Source organism: Podarcis tiliguerta (assembly GCF_965153285.1).
Source record: "Podarcis tiliguerta genome assembly, chromosome: 13".
Taxonomy (NCBI): Eukaryota; Metazoa; Chordata; class Lepidosauria; order Squamata; family Lacertidae; genus Podarcis; species Podarcis tiliguerta.
Window position 1 is genome coordinate 32,945,687 of NC_139546.1, and position 15,635 is coordinate 32,961,321.

Sequence of the window (15,635 nt, forward strand, 5' to 3'; positions counted from 1 at the left end):
CCAGCTTCGTTTTTGAAGCAGTTTCGCAACAGACAGGCGCTCGTTCCCTTCCTCAAAGGAAAGGCGCTTTGCACATGCCTAGAAGCAATGCAGCGCAATATGCAGCAACAGCAGCAAAAAGTCGGCGACCCCTATTTCGGTGCGTTGTTTTATTATTATTATTAGAGTAAAGAAATCGAACGGGAAGAAAGACGCATCTGCTGCGCCCTCCTCGACCCGGCTGCGCGCAATCCCGGCCGCGGCGCCTGCAGCGCGGAGCAATCGTGGCAAAGGCGGCCCTGCCCGGCCTGCCTCCCTCCCTCCCTCGCCGGCCCGCCCTCCCTGCCGCTTTGGGCGAGGGGCTGTCCCAAGCCGGCTTCCCCTTCCTTTCGGCGGTGACTGACAGAGATCGCAGCCAGTGCCCGCCCTGCGGAGGGGGGACTAACCCCAGCCTCTCCGGCGCAGCCCGGGAACCAACCTGGCGGCCACCTCCAGGGCAGGGCGAAGCGAGGCGAGCGGGGCTGGCGCGGCGCGCGGGCAGGGCAAGGCAGGGCCGGGCAGCGCGCGATGGGCGCCGCGGGACTCGAGGCGGAGACGCCGCCGCCGCCTCCGGAGCCCTGAGAGAGAGCGAGCGCCGCGCGGGAGGCGCCCCGGCCCAGGTAGCGGAGCCGGGCCCGGGGCGCGCCAAGACGCGCACAGCCGGCGAGCGGAGCGCGGGGCAAGGGCGGGGGACGGAACAAAGGGCGGAGCTGGAGCCGGGACTCCTGGGTCCCTTCGGGGAGGAGGGGGTCTTGCAGGAAGCGGGAGCCGGGATTCCCTTTCGCAGGTCCCGGGGCTTTAGCGGCACCAGGACGCCTGGGTCCTCCCGAGCGGAGGAGGAGGAGGCTCCGGTACTCGTCCGGGTCCCGTTAGTTCTCGCATTTGGGGTTGGGCTCCACCAGGCTTCCTAAGATGGGGGTGTGGGGCGCCGGCGGGAAGGTGCAGGTAGGACTCCTGGGTTCTTTTTAGAGGCCGGAGCCAGGACTTCTGGGAGCGGGACCGGCTATAGTTCTCGCAGATTAGGAGCAGGACTGCTGGGTTTCCTTAGGAAGGGCGGTGCGAGGCTGGGCTCCTCGGTGCTCTTCGAGGGCAAGGGAAAGAACCTGCGCCCTCCGCCCAAGATGTTGTGGGGCTCCAGCTCCCATCAGCCCCAGCCAAAATGGCCTGTGGTCAAGGGGGATGGGCGTCCCGGTCCCAGCAACCTCTGGAGGCCCTGCCGATTCTCCATCCCTGCCTTAGGGAGACAGAGCGTGGAAGATTAGAAGCAGCACTCTTGTAAAAAGGAAGAGATAAAACTTCTTAGAATTAGGGCTGGGAGCCAGGACTCTTGGATTTATTTGCAGGGAAATGTAAGTGGGAATCTGATGTGCCAGGGCCAGGACTTCTTGGTTCTCAGGAGACTTTTTGCTGGAACAGCCACTGGAGAATCCTGTGAGTCAGAATTCCATGAGATCTCAGGGAGAGTGAGTTTTATAGGCTCAGGCTAGCCTCCTTAGCGGGTCTCCCATACGTTTGGCGAAATGGGATGGCAACAAAGAAAGGCGAGGGGATGCGAGTCAAGGAGCACAGCTCCATTGTGACATTTTAGGGGCGTATTGGGGGTGAGGGGTAGAATTCACTCCATCATCCCATCCAGTGGTAGGATTATGTGTGGGTGGCAGGGAAAGTTGGAGTGGCTGATCCATGGGCGCTCAACTCCAAAGGACTGCCCTGTACGTTAGCAGTATGGCATATGTTGTGTGTGACATACAGATATGCATTGGTCCATACGCGCTTGTGAACTCTTACAAGGGACTTTTGTGGTGTGTCCATGGGGGGGGGGGTGGATCTCCCTGACACACCCTGGCTGTGTGTTTAAACATGACCAGAATTGCTTCTTGCCTGTGGATTGAATCAGTTCATTCTTGGTGCATGGTGAGAAGTCCATTCTCCCACATCCCCTCCCATAGCACTATAGCTCAAGGTTCATCTGATGAAATAGATTGGCAGGAGATTCCAGACTGACCCGCCACAAAAAAGTACTTTACTTGAGGCACACACTTAACATATGTATTTTGCTGCTTCTTGCTTAGATGTCTTTAAAAAGAGATTAGGAAAAGAAAAAATGAATGGAGCATAGGCCCAGTTCATTGTAAGCTAAATGAGAGCATTGTGTTCAGATTCTGCTTGTGGGCTTCCCAAAGGCATCTGTCTGGCCAATGTGAAAACAGGAGGCTGGACAAGATGGGACTTCGACCTGATCCTACAGGGCTTTTCTTCCCTTCTTACGACAAAATAGGAAGCAAGATGGGCCTTTGGTCTTATGCAGCAGGGCCTTTTCTGTGTTCTGCAAACACCCCAAGCGGTTTCTTGGGGCAGCTGGGAAGCAGCGCATTACTCGGGAGGTGTGGCCCAGATGTGTGCATAACCCAAGTGCTTCACACGCACTGCAGCATCCTCTGAAACCTTGCAAGGGATTCTGGCACATGATTTCCAGACTTCCCATAGTCTTAGTGGACGAGCCTTGTCAAAGAATCCCTAAGAATTGGTATCAAGCAGCTCACAGATGTTTGGTGCTCTGAATGGGCACATTTGAGTCATGCCACATGGAGTTATCCAATGGAAGTGATTGGAATTAGATGCAGGAACCATAGAATTATGGAGTTTGAGGGTCCCTGAGAGGCCAAGTAGTCCAAACCCCCTGCTTAGTGCAGAATCCGCAGTGAAGGAGAGCCCACTTTCTCCCTAAGGACCTCTTCCCAGAACTAAGCATCTCTCGCTGTTAGGATATGTCTCTCCTCCTGTTTAGCTGCTTCTTTGCAATTTCCACCTATTGGTTTTAGTCCTGCCCCCTGGAGTGACAGGACTGGCAAAAGGATGCCGGATTAGCTTCTGTCATTCATCTTCATGGGATGCTGTGATGACTGCTGGCTTTCTGTTGGCGTGTGGACCCTTAAAAACCCTAGGAGGCTGCTTTAGACCAGGTCAGACTAGTTGCTAATTTAACGCAGGACTGGCTACTCCAACTGGCAGCAGCTCTCCAGGGCAGAAAGAAGTATAAGAAATAAGAGAGCCAGTGTGGTGTAGTGGTTAAGAGCGGTAGATTCGTAATCTGGGGAACCGGTTTCGATTCCCTGCTCCTGGGTGACCTTGGGCCAGTCACACTTCTCTGAAGTCTCTCAGCCCCACTCACCTCACAGAGTGTTTGTTGTGGGGGAGGAAGGGAAAGGAGAATGTTAGCCGCTTTGAGACTCCTGAAGGGGAGTGAAAGGCGGGATATCAAATCCAAACTCTTCTTCTTCCATCCCCCCCCACCAACCAGCTATTCACTGATCATTTTCCTTAAACACACCCCCCCCAAACCCCCACTATGCTAGGAATTGAACTTGAGACCTTGAGGTCTTAGGCAGAGATCATTTGCGTTTCCTGCTTCCCTGGAGCTCCTGAGGATTGACCCTGGGACATTCTGCAGACAAAGCCCATGAGCTGAGGCTCCTCCCACCTGGCCAGGCACTTTCAGAATGCTGAACTAAAGGGACCTTTGGTCTGGCCCAGGAAGGCAATTCACGTGCTCTTTATCTTTTTAAATAAAGTGTCACTATATTATTCTCTCTGGCTCAGAGGCTCTGCAGATGACCTGTCGGCCGCGAGAGAGCAAGTAATTGTGCAGAAATGTGCATTTCAGGGCACGGTTACGCCTGGAACATTTTAAAACAGTAGTGCTTTGATCCTCAGAGGCAAAGTACTGCATTATCCTGCCCTGTCACTAGTTTTTGCTGTGCCCTAGCTTTGAGGAGAGAACTACCACTTGCCCTGTGCTCCTAAGAAGGGTGTTCTCGTTCAGTGTGGAGAAAACGGATAGCAAGAAATTCCTTCCCCTCCCCACATGAAGATAAAACTCAGGTTTTCTCAAAAGAAATCGATAGGCAGCAGACACTGGAAGGATAAAATGAAGCACTTTTTTGTGCAATGGGGGCTTCATCTACTGTGAGGGTTCCCAACCTCTGGTCTGTGGCATGGCTGTGGATTTGTGGCCAGAAATGGGAGGCAGTGCAGTGAGTCATTGCCTTAAATATTTTCAAACTGTATTTTTATTGCTTCTTGCGTTTCTTGCATTGTATTACAAGTTGAGTTCTGTGGAATTCGGGTTGCATTGCAATAAAATAGGTATGGAATAAAAGAAGCAATAAAAACACAGTTTTTAAAAATCGTACTGCGTCTAGCACAGTGCATTACAATTGCTACAGCTGGTGGAAAAATCATTAAATGGTCTGCCGTCTGAGACTCTTGGCAATTTGCAAGTGGTCCAGGGCTGGGGGGTGAGTTTGGGAATTGCTGGCATATGGTCTTCCCTGCCACAAGATGGAGTGATGGCCACCAACCTGGGTGGCTTTAAAAGAGGATTAGGTACATTTCTGGAGGAAGGGAGGGTCTATCAATGCCAAAATGCACAAGAAGAAGAGGTCAGCAGCCTTGGCGGGGGGAGAGACCCCAAAGTTTGTAGAAGTACCAAAAGAAAATTAGGGGGGAAAGGGACTTTAGGATCCTGACTGACTTGGGATAGAGGTTTGGGGGCAGAAGGAATGGCACACAGTATCTAGAATCCTGAAAAGCAGCACTCAGCATTGCAGCGTTTTGCTGCAGGCCCCATTTTCTTTATTATTACTTATTCAATTTATATGCCGTCCTTCATCCGAAGATCTCAGGTTGGTTTGCAAGATAAAAATATAGGATAGAAGCACAAAATAAATAGGTAAAACAAAATGATAACTCCCCCTTCTACAAACACATGTAAAAGGTCATAGAAACATTTAAAAGGACATAGACACTAATGGAATTCCAAACTCCTACTGACCTAATGCAACAGGGGTGCAGACAGTTCTCGGCCGCTTTGGGGTGGATCCCGTTTCTTACGAGCCTAACTCTCAGTGGTATTTTGGCTTTATGTTTCAGGGAGGAGTCCTCTTGCTGCCACATCATCACTTCGCCAGTGTTAAGGTAACATTTGTCGGCTGCCGGCCCTTTTCACCCTTGTCCGGCTCACGGAGACGTGTGGATTGTCTCAACAGCCTCTTCTGACTGGCCCCAGTCGGCACCGGCCAGGGGATTCCTCCTTTTTGCTGAGGGGAAGGTTGGAGGGAAAATGGCCGCCACACAGGAAGTGCCTCCTCCGGCGCTGGGCCTCCATTTTTTGTACCCGTTAGAAGACACGCTGCCGCCGCGGGTGAAGATGGAGGAGCCTGGTCCGCCATGCCCCGAAGCAGGGTGGGAATGGGACGCCGCAGGAAAGGCCCCCCTCGTCGTCCAGGCTGGCACCATTAGCGATTTACTGAGGTGGGCGACCCCTCCTCAGGTGAGAAGCGACCCCATCCCGCAGCTGTGGGAGGTTCAGTGCCAGGAGATGGTGCAGACCCCCGTGGCAGTGCCGCCCCCGCCGCCTGCCTGGGGGAACCTCCAGCTCCCTGAGCTGGCGCCCGTGGACGACATCGAGGCCTACCTGTCGTCCTTCGAGAGGGCGGCCGAAACCTGCCAGTGGCCGAGGGGAGAGTGGGTGACCCGCCTCATGCCGGCCCTCAGCGGAAAAGGCCAACCGCCCCACAACGGCCTGGACGCCAGGAGCAGCCGGGGTGACCACAGGAAGTCGAAGTCCTCCGGCCTGCGAGGGGAGGCTGGGCCCAGTGTGGAGATGCAGCGCCAGCGCTTCCGGCAGTTCCGCTACCAGGACTCGGAAGGCCCTCGGGAGGCTTGCCGGAGGCTGAGGGAGCTGTGTCGCCGCTGGCTGAAGCCCGAGAGCCGCACTAAGGAGCAGATCCTGGAGCTGCTGATCCTGGAGCAGTTCCTGACCATCTTGCCCCAGGAGATCCAGAACTGGGTGTGGGAGCGAGGCCCAGAGACGTGTGCCCAGGCGGTGGCACTAGTGGAAGGCTACCAGATGGGACGGCGAGAGGCAGGCATGTGGGAGCAACAGGTGAGGACGCTTTACGTCATGGTGACAGAGAGGTTTTATTTTGTGGACCACCCTGAGATCCTCCAATGAAGGGTGGTATAATAATAATAATAATAATAATAATAATAATAATAATAATGGAGCCTCCAGCCACAGTCCATATAGCATCCTAGTTCCCCCAACAACACCTCCAGAAGTTTTCTCAAGAATCCAGCAAGGTGTTTCTGTAAAAAAAACCTAATCGAGTGTTCAGTTGATAAATAAAGAGAGACAAGTCCCTGCCCCAAGGGGTGTACAGTCTAAAACAGTGGTTCTCAACCTTTTTTTGGCCATGCCCCACCTAAGGTAAAGGTAAAGGTACCCCTGCCTGTATGGGCCAGTCTTGACAGACTCTAGGGTTGTGTGCTCATCTCACTCTAGAGGCTGGGAGCCAGCGCTGTCCGCAGACACTTCCGGGTCACGTGGCCAGCGTGACAAGCTGCATCTGGCGAGCCAGCGAAGCACACGGAACACCGTTTACCTTCCTGCCAGTAAGCGGTCCCTATTTATCTACTTGCACCCGGGGGTGCTTTCGAACTGCTAGGTTGGCAGGCGCTGGGACCGAGCGACGGGAGCGCACCCCGCCGCGGGGATTCGAACCACCAACCTTTCGATCGGCAAGCCCTAGGCGCTGAGGCTTTTACCCACAGCGCCACCCGCGTCCCCCATGCCCCACCTAAGCATCTCTAAAATCCCTGTGACATATAATTCTTATTATTCAAAAAGTGAACTCCTATTCACGTGGAAGAAGCCTAAAAGGCCATTAACTGTTAATAACTTGTTCTCAAATTGCCCCCTTTAAAAATCAAATTGCCCACCTGTGGTGCGTGTGCCCGATGTTGGGAACCACGGGTTTAAAAGAACCATTGGCCCTACGTATGTTGCTGGAACTACAACTCCCATCTGCCCCAGGAAGCATTAACAGTGGCTAGGAATTGTGGGAGATGGGCAGCATCTGGAGGGCAGGAGGTGATCCACACCTGGTCTAAAATATTTGAATGATAACAAGGGAAGGCAATTGAGAAGGAGAATGTGCAGGCTCGTGTTCACTTGCTCTCAGAAGGGTAGAACTGGAAAGGTACAGAAAAGGCCAACCTAAATGAGCAGAGGATTGAAGCATTTTCCTTGCAAGAAAAAGCTAAATAAAGCAGAAGGGGAGAAAGCTGTGCCCCTCGACAACTCCCATCAGTGTCCAAGAGTCAGGAGTGATGGGAGCTGGTCTAGCGATAGCTGGAGGGACACTGTTTCTTCCTTCCTGTGCTTTAAAGGTGATGGAGGGGGGCCTTGAAGGAGGCTGTTTTCTTCCTAATGGCATGTTGTTGTCCCTCACTGCCAGGTTACAGTACGGGTGAAAGTTGAGCAGGTAAGCCCGCAAGAGATGATTCTGCCCGGAGCGCCATGGGAACCTCCTGCCCCACTGCTGCCCCATCTCGACTGCTTATCCTCAACAGAAGTAACACTAAACCAGCCTCCCCTCATCCCTGCTCTCAAGATGCCCTGCATCCCCAAACAGGAGCCCCGAGGACTTCAGGAAACAGGTAAGAAATACAAGAGGAGCCCCTGGTTTTAATGGAGGAGGCTTTGGGTGCAATGGGAGGTTCTGGGGATGTTTTCCTATGCCCAGAGACTGAAGGTTGCTGGACCCAGTCCTCTTGGTTTGTTTCAGTTTTTACTTGCCTTTCTCATAAAACACAGGCCAACCTGGTGCCCCCCAGATGTTTTGGACTGTGGCTCTCATCAGCACCAGAAAGCAACTGGCCATGCAGGCAACCCTCCTATAGTCTGGCTCAAACACATGCAGAGTCTGCATTAGCAATGGGAAAACTTTTTTAGCCTGAGTGCCAACCTTTTGAGGGCTGCACGCCAGTGGTGGGTGAAGCCAGTGGGCAAATTGGGCAGAGCAACAATCAGGGGGAAATGGGGATAAATAAATTAATAATGTTAATAATATTTTTTTACCTGTGTGCAGTAATCTGGTTTGCGTACACACGCACCTCACACCATCCTCCCATCTAGCCTAGGAAGAGGCCTTAGCAGAGGTCAAGGACACACACTAGCCAGCCCAAAATCACTCAGGGAAGGGTGCAAAGCAGGACCAGAAGAGGGTGTGACTAGGGAGAATGATTTGCAATGCAGGGTGCAAACAGGGTGGGGGAAACCTGGGGCCTTGTGGGTGATGCTGGACTCCCAGTTCCCCTCACCCCTCACCATTGGCCATGCTGCCTGAGGCTGATGGGAGTTTGAGTCCAAGGAAGTCAGGGGGGTTCCACAGGTTCTCCATCCCTGCCCTACAGCACCCCAGACACGCAGGCCGCTTCACTGTTTGAATAGCTTTTACGTTCCTCCGAAGGCTTAGCCCGCTTCCCTGCGGTTTCCACTCATTTGGCACTGCAGACAAGATGCTCCCATTTCTTTGTGTGGTGATTTAATATCTAGAGCCCAGATGAGGGAGGGTGAATTCTGAAGAACAGCCATGCTAGTAACTCTGCACAAAGAGAATTTCAGCTTGACGTCCCTGAAATGCGAAAAGCGAGAGGCGAGTTGGAGGCAGCGATCTATTTGTGTCTCAAGACAAACAGATGCCAATGATAACAGCAACATTGATGGGGACCAGAAAATAGGAACAGTCCCTGGTAAAAAGGGACAGTAAGAGTGCTTGCGTTTTGCTTTCACAATGCCAGAGACATGTTGCCAGCCTGGCTCTGTAGGCGGCAGACAGCGTGCTGGGAAAGTGTGACAATGCCCTACTCTTTTTCTTATCTCAGCAGGTGCCCTGATGGTAAACGGGAGCCGAGAGGAGAATCCTCTGCAAGGAGGTGCCATGGAAGTTGAGCCTCCCAGGGCGTTTCCGTCCGGGAATTCCCAGGAGAATGTGGCGGCTGAAAACCGTGGGGGCGAGAGAGCCAGCCAGCCTCGCGAAGAGAGGTGCGGTGAAACGGGAGAGAATCCGGTTTCGCGCCCCGTCCCCAGTGGAGCCTCCCACCCGGCAGGAAAGCCCCTCCACCGGTGCTCAGAATGCGGGAAAACGTTCAGCCGCAACTCGCACCTGCTCACCCACCAGAGGATCCACACGGGGGAAAAGCCCCACCAGTGCCCCCAGTGTGGCAAGTGTTTCGGCCACACCTCCCAGCTGACCCGGCACCAGAGGACCCACGCCTCGGAAAGACCCTTCCGCTGTGCCCAGTGCAGCCGGAGCTTTTACCAGAGCTCGGAGCTGACCAGGCACCGAGCGTCCCACGCCAGGGAACGCCCTTACGGGTGCAGCCAGTGCGGCAAGAAGTTCCGCTGGAGCTCCGACCTCATCCGCCACCAGATCACCCACACGGGAGAGAGACCGTACAAATGCCCCGAGTGCGGGAAGAAGTTTGGGCAGAACTCGCACCTCGTTCGGCATCGGAGAACCCACACGACTTAGCGGAAGATCTTCCCCCGACGGAAGGAAACCCGAATTGCCCTGCGCCGAGAGTTCGCCGGGGGCCAAAGCGTGGACCGTGCTCACCACCAAGTTTGGTGCTGTTGTGGGCCAGATGACTGGTGTCCTTTCAGCCTGACGTCTGCAGATCATTATCTGTCAGGGATGGCTTAGTTAGAATGAATTCTATTTACGTGCAAAGCGGGAGGGACAGTGTGGCTGGTTTCCGGATCCCATTTTGTGTCTCGCCAGAAGCTCCACAGCACAACCAGACTGAGCGGTCCAAGAAGATGCCCAGTCTTGCTTGGCTTGGCTTCTTGAACCGATAACATTGTGGTGGCACCAGCTGAATGTCTCTCTCTCTCTCTCTCTCTCTCTCTCTCTCTCCTCTCTCAATTTTTCTCTTTTTTATAGGAAAGGCGATAGATCTTCTAGTCCTCTAGACAGGTTTATTGTTACATAACACAGCCTGTATTTCCGTATGCCAAGATCATACCTTTGTAGCAAAACAAAAGCAATGTATTTTTTAGAGAAGACGGTCCGTTCTGTAATTGGGGAAGTGGGGAATCTTCAGAACAGTGGAGATCCCTCTTGGGGAAGCTGCTCTGGTACTTTGTTTTTTCTGGGTGGTGGTGGAAATTACAGCTTTGATATACAGGAGAGTTGTCAACATAGGGTTTCACTGGTTTGGGAGTACACAAAGAGGAGGTGACAATGACGGCACTGAGAATCTGGGTGTCTGGACGTTCTGGTAACGGGAGCTCTCCCCTGCCTCAAATGCTTGGGATTGGCAGCTGGCATTCAAAGGACCCCACAGGCTTTCCATCTGGCCCTCAGCGTTGCCCCCCTGTCCCAGAGAAACGCCATCCCTTGCTACTTGCACACCTTGGCCTTTTCCTTCAATGTAGCAAAGGGCTCTTCATGTTCTGTGCAACAGAGAATTTTCCAAAGCTATTAACTTGCTTGACTCGTTTGTGAGCTCCCTGGTGTGAGTCGAAACACATGCAAAATTGGAGTCTGAGCAGGTGACGTGCGTAAGGAAAGCATACCTGCCAAGGCCTCTGCTTGCTGTTCACACTCTGAGGTTACAGAAAGGGTTAAAGAGCCCTTTGCTGGTGAGGATGAGCCAGTGGGATGAGGCCAATGCTGCCAGCCCTTCAGTCCTTTCTTAACATCGCCCTGTTGAAAATGAGGGACTGTGAGTATGAAGGCCCACAAGAGGGAGGAAAGGGGAAACTCCAAAAATCTCTTCCCAAAACCTCTTGAGTTACTGCCATCTTCAGAGTACCGCAAAGCCCACTCAAAAAGCCCACAATTCCCATTCATGATTCTAGTCCAGTGTCTTCCAAACTTGGGTCTCCAGCTGTTTTTGGACTACATTTCCCATCACCCCTGACTATTGAGGATGAGTTGGTGTGATGAGGCTAATTCTGCTACCCTTTCAATTCTTTCTTAGCACCGCCCTGTTGAAAATGAAGGACTGTGAATATGAAAGGCAACAAGAGGGGGGAAAGGGGAAACCACTTGAGTTACTGCCATCTTCAGAGTGCTGCAAAGCCACCACTGAAAGCCCACAATTCCCATTCATGATTCTAAGATAGTGTCTTCCAAACGTGGGTCTCCAGTTCCCATCATCCCTGACCACTGATCCTGCTTGCTAGGGATGATGGGAGTTGTTCATCTGCAGCAGGAGATGCAAATTTGGTAAATACTGTTCTAGTCCACCTGCTGTCCAGTCTACATGAGAGGCAAGGCTTGGGACAATATGATACTTTTTAAAATTCTCGTATGGCCTCCTTGCTTCTCTTCCAGTCAACATCGAGCTAGTCAGTGATTGTTCGGCTCTTCCCTCATTTATGCAAACCCCTCCACACCCAAATATATGCAAATACGTTTTGATTTGCACAAAACATACTGGCCCAGTCTTCATTTTGTCTTCATACAGAATTTTTGAGTCCTCCCCTTTAAAAAAAACAAAATATATGTGTCTTAAGGAGACTCAGGGAGAGCAGTGAGAGCTAAAAGCAGGTTTATTTGGGGGGGGGTGAGGGACGTGGTCGAGGCTGCCACGTCCAGGCGGCACTTCTGCGGAGGGCGCCGGCTGCTTCTCTGGCCTAGCGGTACTTGGAGGTCAGCATGACGGGCAGCTGTCGATGGAGACGCTGGCGCTGTTATCTAGGAGCCCGGATTGACGTCCATTACCACCTGGATGTCTGGGCTCAGCAGCTGCGGGATAGGCCAAGGTGGGGAGCGTTAGACAGAGAGGACGGAGCGGGGCGAAGGAGGGACCCACGTCCGGAGCCCCCGCCCAACGGGGAAGGAGAGAGACTCACCCTGGAGTTGTCAGGCTCCCTGAGCAGGTTCAGGACGGTCTCCATGCTCAGGTGGCCGAGGGCACGGATGATGCATTCCACAGAGACTCCCCTGAAGATGTGCTCCTTGAAGGGGCCAGTGCTACGGGAGGAGGGGGAGAAGAAGGTCAGCTTGTGGGAAACGAGAGTAAAGAGGAGAGTAAAGAGGAGAAGGGCCGGGCCATGGCCTCGCCATCGGGAGAGGGTCCCTGCCCCACGGGGCGGGCTTACCTGGGCACAGCCTGGGCGCCGATATCCGCAGAACGGGACGGGATCTCGGCCCAAACGGGCTGCACGTGGCTCTGGTTGACTCCGCTCAGCGCCATCCTGCCAGCTCAACCTCTTGGTGCCGTCGGAGCAGGGGCAGCCCTTTTATCACCGCCCGCCCTGCCCCCCGGGTGGCGTCTCCCTCGACCTCTGCCAGCGCGTCTTTCCTCCCACGGCCTCGGCAAGGAATCGGGACGGGGCGCACGAGCCCTGGCAAGTGAGCATCCTCCTCGCAAGTCCCGCTGCCAGACGGACACTGTCGAGCATCTTCGCTGGACGTTCCCTGGGCGATGATGACTCGGCAGTCCAGACAGTCAGTCTTCTTCCCCCATAGCTGCGCACGGAAGAGGGGCACGAGGGGAGGGGAGGAATGGGGCCTCCCAGAAAGCCGTGCGCAGAGGTTCTCTCTCAGGTCCTCGCCTGCGGGGGTGGGGGTGGAAGCTTCGAACCAAATGGGTCGCTCCTTTGCCCGCCAGGCCAGTCGCCGGCAGGACTGCAGGTGCGGGAGAGAGGAAGGATCCGTCCATCCAGCTGAAGGGGGGCATTTGGCCCTCGGCGTCCTCTCCCCAAGGGACTCCCAGGAAACTTGGCTGGCAAGAAAGAAGGGGGGCGGGTTCTTGCGGGGATCAGGACTGGCGAAGCAGCAGGAAAGCAGAGACCGTTCTCCCCATTCCAAGCCACCCAAAAGGGGAACATATTGAGGGTGGGGCTGAGAATCTAGTTCAGTTTCCTTAAAAATACGCAGGACTGAAGAGTTCATGCAACGCGTAACAGGTTTATGGAAATAAACAAAGGAGCAGATTTCAAGCAGCAACTTGGAACATGAAAAGAAAGAACAACGCTTACCCAATCTATAGTTCAGCCCAGTCTAATTAGTGAGGTTAAATATATGTGGGAAGCAGACTGGATTATTAGAAATGTATTTTAGGTTACTGAACTGCAGATCGGTTCCAAACTGGACCATTTCCTACCAATCCTGAAATAAGAAAGAATGACTTTCTTTAATTGCTTATTCGTTAATTAGGATTCATGGGGAAATGGTCCAGTTTGGAACTGAGCCCCAGTTCAGTAGCCTAGAAATTACAGCTCAGTTACGCTGGGCTGAACTATAGATTTGTTTTTGTTTAGTCGTTTAGTCATGTCTGACTCTTCGTGACCCCATGGACCAGAGCACACCAGGCACTCCTGTCTTTCACGGCCTCCCGCTGCTTGGTCAAACTCATGTTCGCAGCTTCGAGAACACTGTCCAATCATCTCGTCCTCTGTCATCCCCTTCTCCTTGTGCCGTCCATCTTTCCCAACATCAGGGAAAGATGTATTCTGTATTCTGCTGTGGTCAGACCTCACCTGGAGTACTGTGTCCAGTTCTGGGCACCACAGTTCAAGAAGGACACTGACAAACTGGAACGTGTCCAGAGGAGGGCAACCAAAATGGTCAAAGGCCTGGAAACGATGCCTTATGAGGAATGGCTAAGGGAGCGGGGCATGTTTAGCCTGGAGAAGAGGAGGTTAAGGGGTGATATGATAGCCATGTTCAAATATATAAAAGGATGTCACATAGAGGACACGGAGCAATGGCTCCAGAGAAGCGGACACGGAGCAATGGATCCAAATTACAAGAAAGAAGATTCCACCTAAACATTAGGAAGAACGTCCTGACAGTAAGAGCTGCTCGACAGTGGAATTTGCTGCCAAGGAGTGTGGTGGAGTCTCCTTCTTTGGAGGTCTTTAAGCAGAGGCTTGACAACCATATGTCAGGAGTGCTCTGATGGTGTTTCCTGCTTGGCAGGGGGTTGGACTCGATGGCCCTCGTGGTCTCTTCCAACTCTATGATTCTATGACCCAGCACCAAATATTGAACAATGAAGAGCATCTGACTCCTACCCACATTGCCAAACTCCCCTACTGAAAAATATGCACGACTGAAGTGTTCATGCAAGACATAATAAGTTTATGGGAATAAACATTGGAACAGACTCAAAACAACTTGCGATGTCAAAAGAAAGAATGTAACACTTACGTGTTATGGGAGGCCCCATTCGCTAAAGTGGTGCTTCAGGTTAAGAACAGTTCTGGTTAAGAACGGACCTCCAGAACAAATTAAGTTCTTAACCCGAGATACCACTGTATTGGGAAGAGGGATTGGTTGTTAAACCACTCTTGGTATGGTAGCTCTGGGAGGGAAATGGGGGTCTCCTAACAACTCTCAACGCCCAACTACAGTTCCCAGGATTATTTTGGGGAAGTCATGGCTGCCCATAGTGTTTTAAATGCATAGAGCGGGTGTGGCCAAGTTGGTGCTGTGTGCTTTCAATGCTGAACAGCTTGGTCTTGGGGGCAAATCCACTGAGCATTGAAACCAGTGAGAGTTCTTGTCTCCTCTCCTGAAGAACCTCCAGCCTGGGGTGTTGGTATTGCCAGCGAACACGGAGCCCTTCTCCAAGGGCAAAACGGTGCTCTCCTAATAATTGACTCCCTCCAGGCCCTGCTATACAGCTGTTCTGAAACAGACTTTCTCGGGAGGTGGTGGACTCTCCTATCTGGGAGGGTTTTAAGCAAAGGTTGGCTGGCCACTTGTCAGGGATGCTTTAGCTGAGATTCCTGCATTGCAGAGGGCTGGACTAGATGACTGTGGGGTTTCTTCTTAATGTGCCTTCTTGCCTGCAAGGCCACACTCGCCCCTCTTCTCCTTAACTTCTGGTTCAGTTAACCCAGGGATTCTGATGCCACTCACGCTTCTGCCTTCTAGCGGTGTGCACCCACTGTGCCACACCTATAATACCCACCTGCTTTAATTAGTTCTGGAGGTCTGTTCTTAAACTGAAATTGTTCTTAACCTGAAGCACCACTTTAGCGAATGGGGCCTCCCGCTCCTGCTGCGATTTCTGTTCTCATACTGAAGCAAAGTTCTTAACCCGAGGTACTATTTCTGGGTTAGTGGAGTCTGTAACCTGAAGCGTCTATAACCCGAGGCACCACTGTAATAATTCCCAATCTTGTGGAAATTGTAGCCTAGTGAAGAGTCCTCTAGCACCTCTCAGCACCCTTATCAAACTACAGGATTATTTGGGGAAAAGCTACGACTGTTCAAGTGGTGGTGAGTGCTCTAGATGTATAGCCAGGATGTGTCCCTTGTTTAGCCATGCACAGAACTCAGGATAGTTATCTCTTCTTTATCTGCTACACCAAGCAGTGGAAAGAAAGGCATGAGGCTTGGGAGTGATAAAGACTCTGAGATGATGCTTACCCTGACTTGCTACTTCTGCTTGGGTGCCACGATCTGGCACATGATCACAGCACCCCAAAGCAGGATGTCCCAGGAAGCTGATGGGTAGGTTCCACGGACGCCCTGGGTGGGTCCCACAGAATCTCTGAGGTCCACGGACCACTGATTGGGAACCACTGGTTTAGAGAAAAGGCAAGGAAAGGGAGCCATGATCGGAATCTATAACATGATGCGTGGTGTGGGACAAGTTTTTCTCACTCTCTCGTCACACTATTACTTGTGGAATTCTATTAGGTGGAACTGCTTGCAGAAATGTGCACCTTAAGCAAACAGGTGAACAAAACACACATCTAAGGAGAAATGCACATTGGAAAAGCTGACATATTTTTGAGGGCT

At 52.6% G+C, this 15,635-nt stretch overlaps 1 protein-coding gene across 2 annotated transcripts; it reads left to right on the forward strand.

Annotated features, from left to right (window-relative positions):
- Positions 1 to 452: 452 nt before the first annotated feature.
- On the forward strand, positions 453 to 10,055 carry LOC310663495 (uncharacterized protein). Of its 2 annotated transcripts, XM_083411385.1 has the most exons (4): positions 453 to 638; positions 4,951 to 5,965; positions 7,320 to 7,521; positions 8,749 to 10,055. In XM_083411385.1, the coding sequence occupies exons 2-4, from the start codon at positions 5,141 to 5,143 to the stop codon at positions 9,396 to 9,398; spliced, it is 1,677 nt and encodes a 558-aa protein (XP_083267511.1). In that variant the 5' UTR covers positions 453 to 638; positions 4,951 to 5,140; the 3' UTR covers positions 9,399 to 10,055. The 2 variants fall into 2 exon arrangements, with proteins under 2 accessions (XP_083267511.1, XP_083267512.1); XM_083411386.1 differs by lacking the exon at positions 453 to 638 and having other exon boundaries at positions 4,693 to 5,965.
- The last annotated feature ends 5,580 nt before the right edge of the window (positions 10,056 to 15,635 follow it).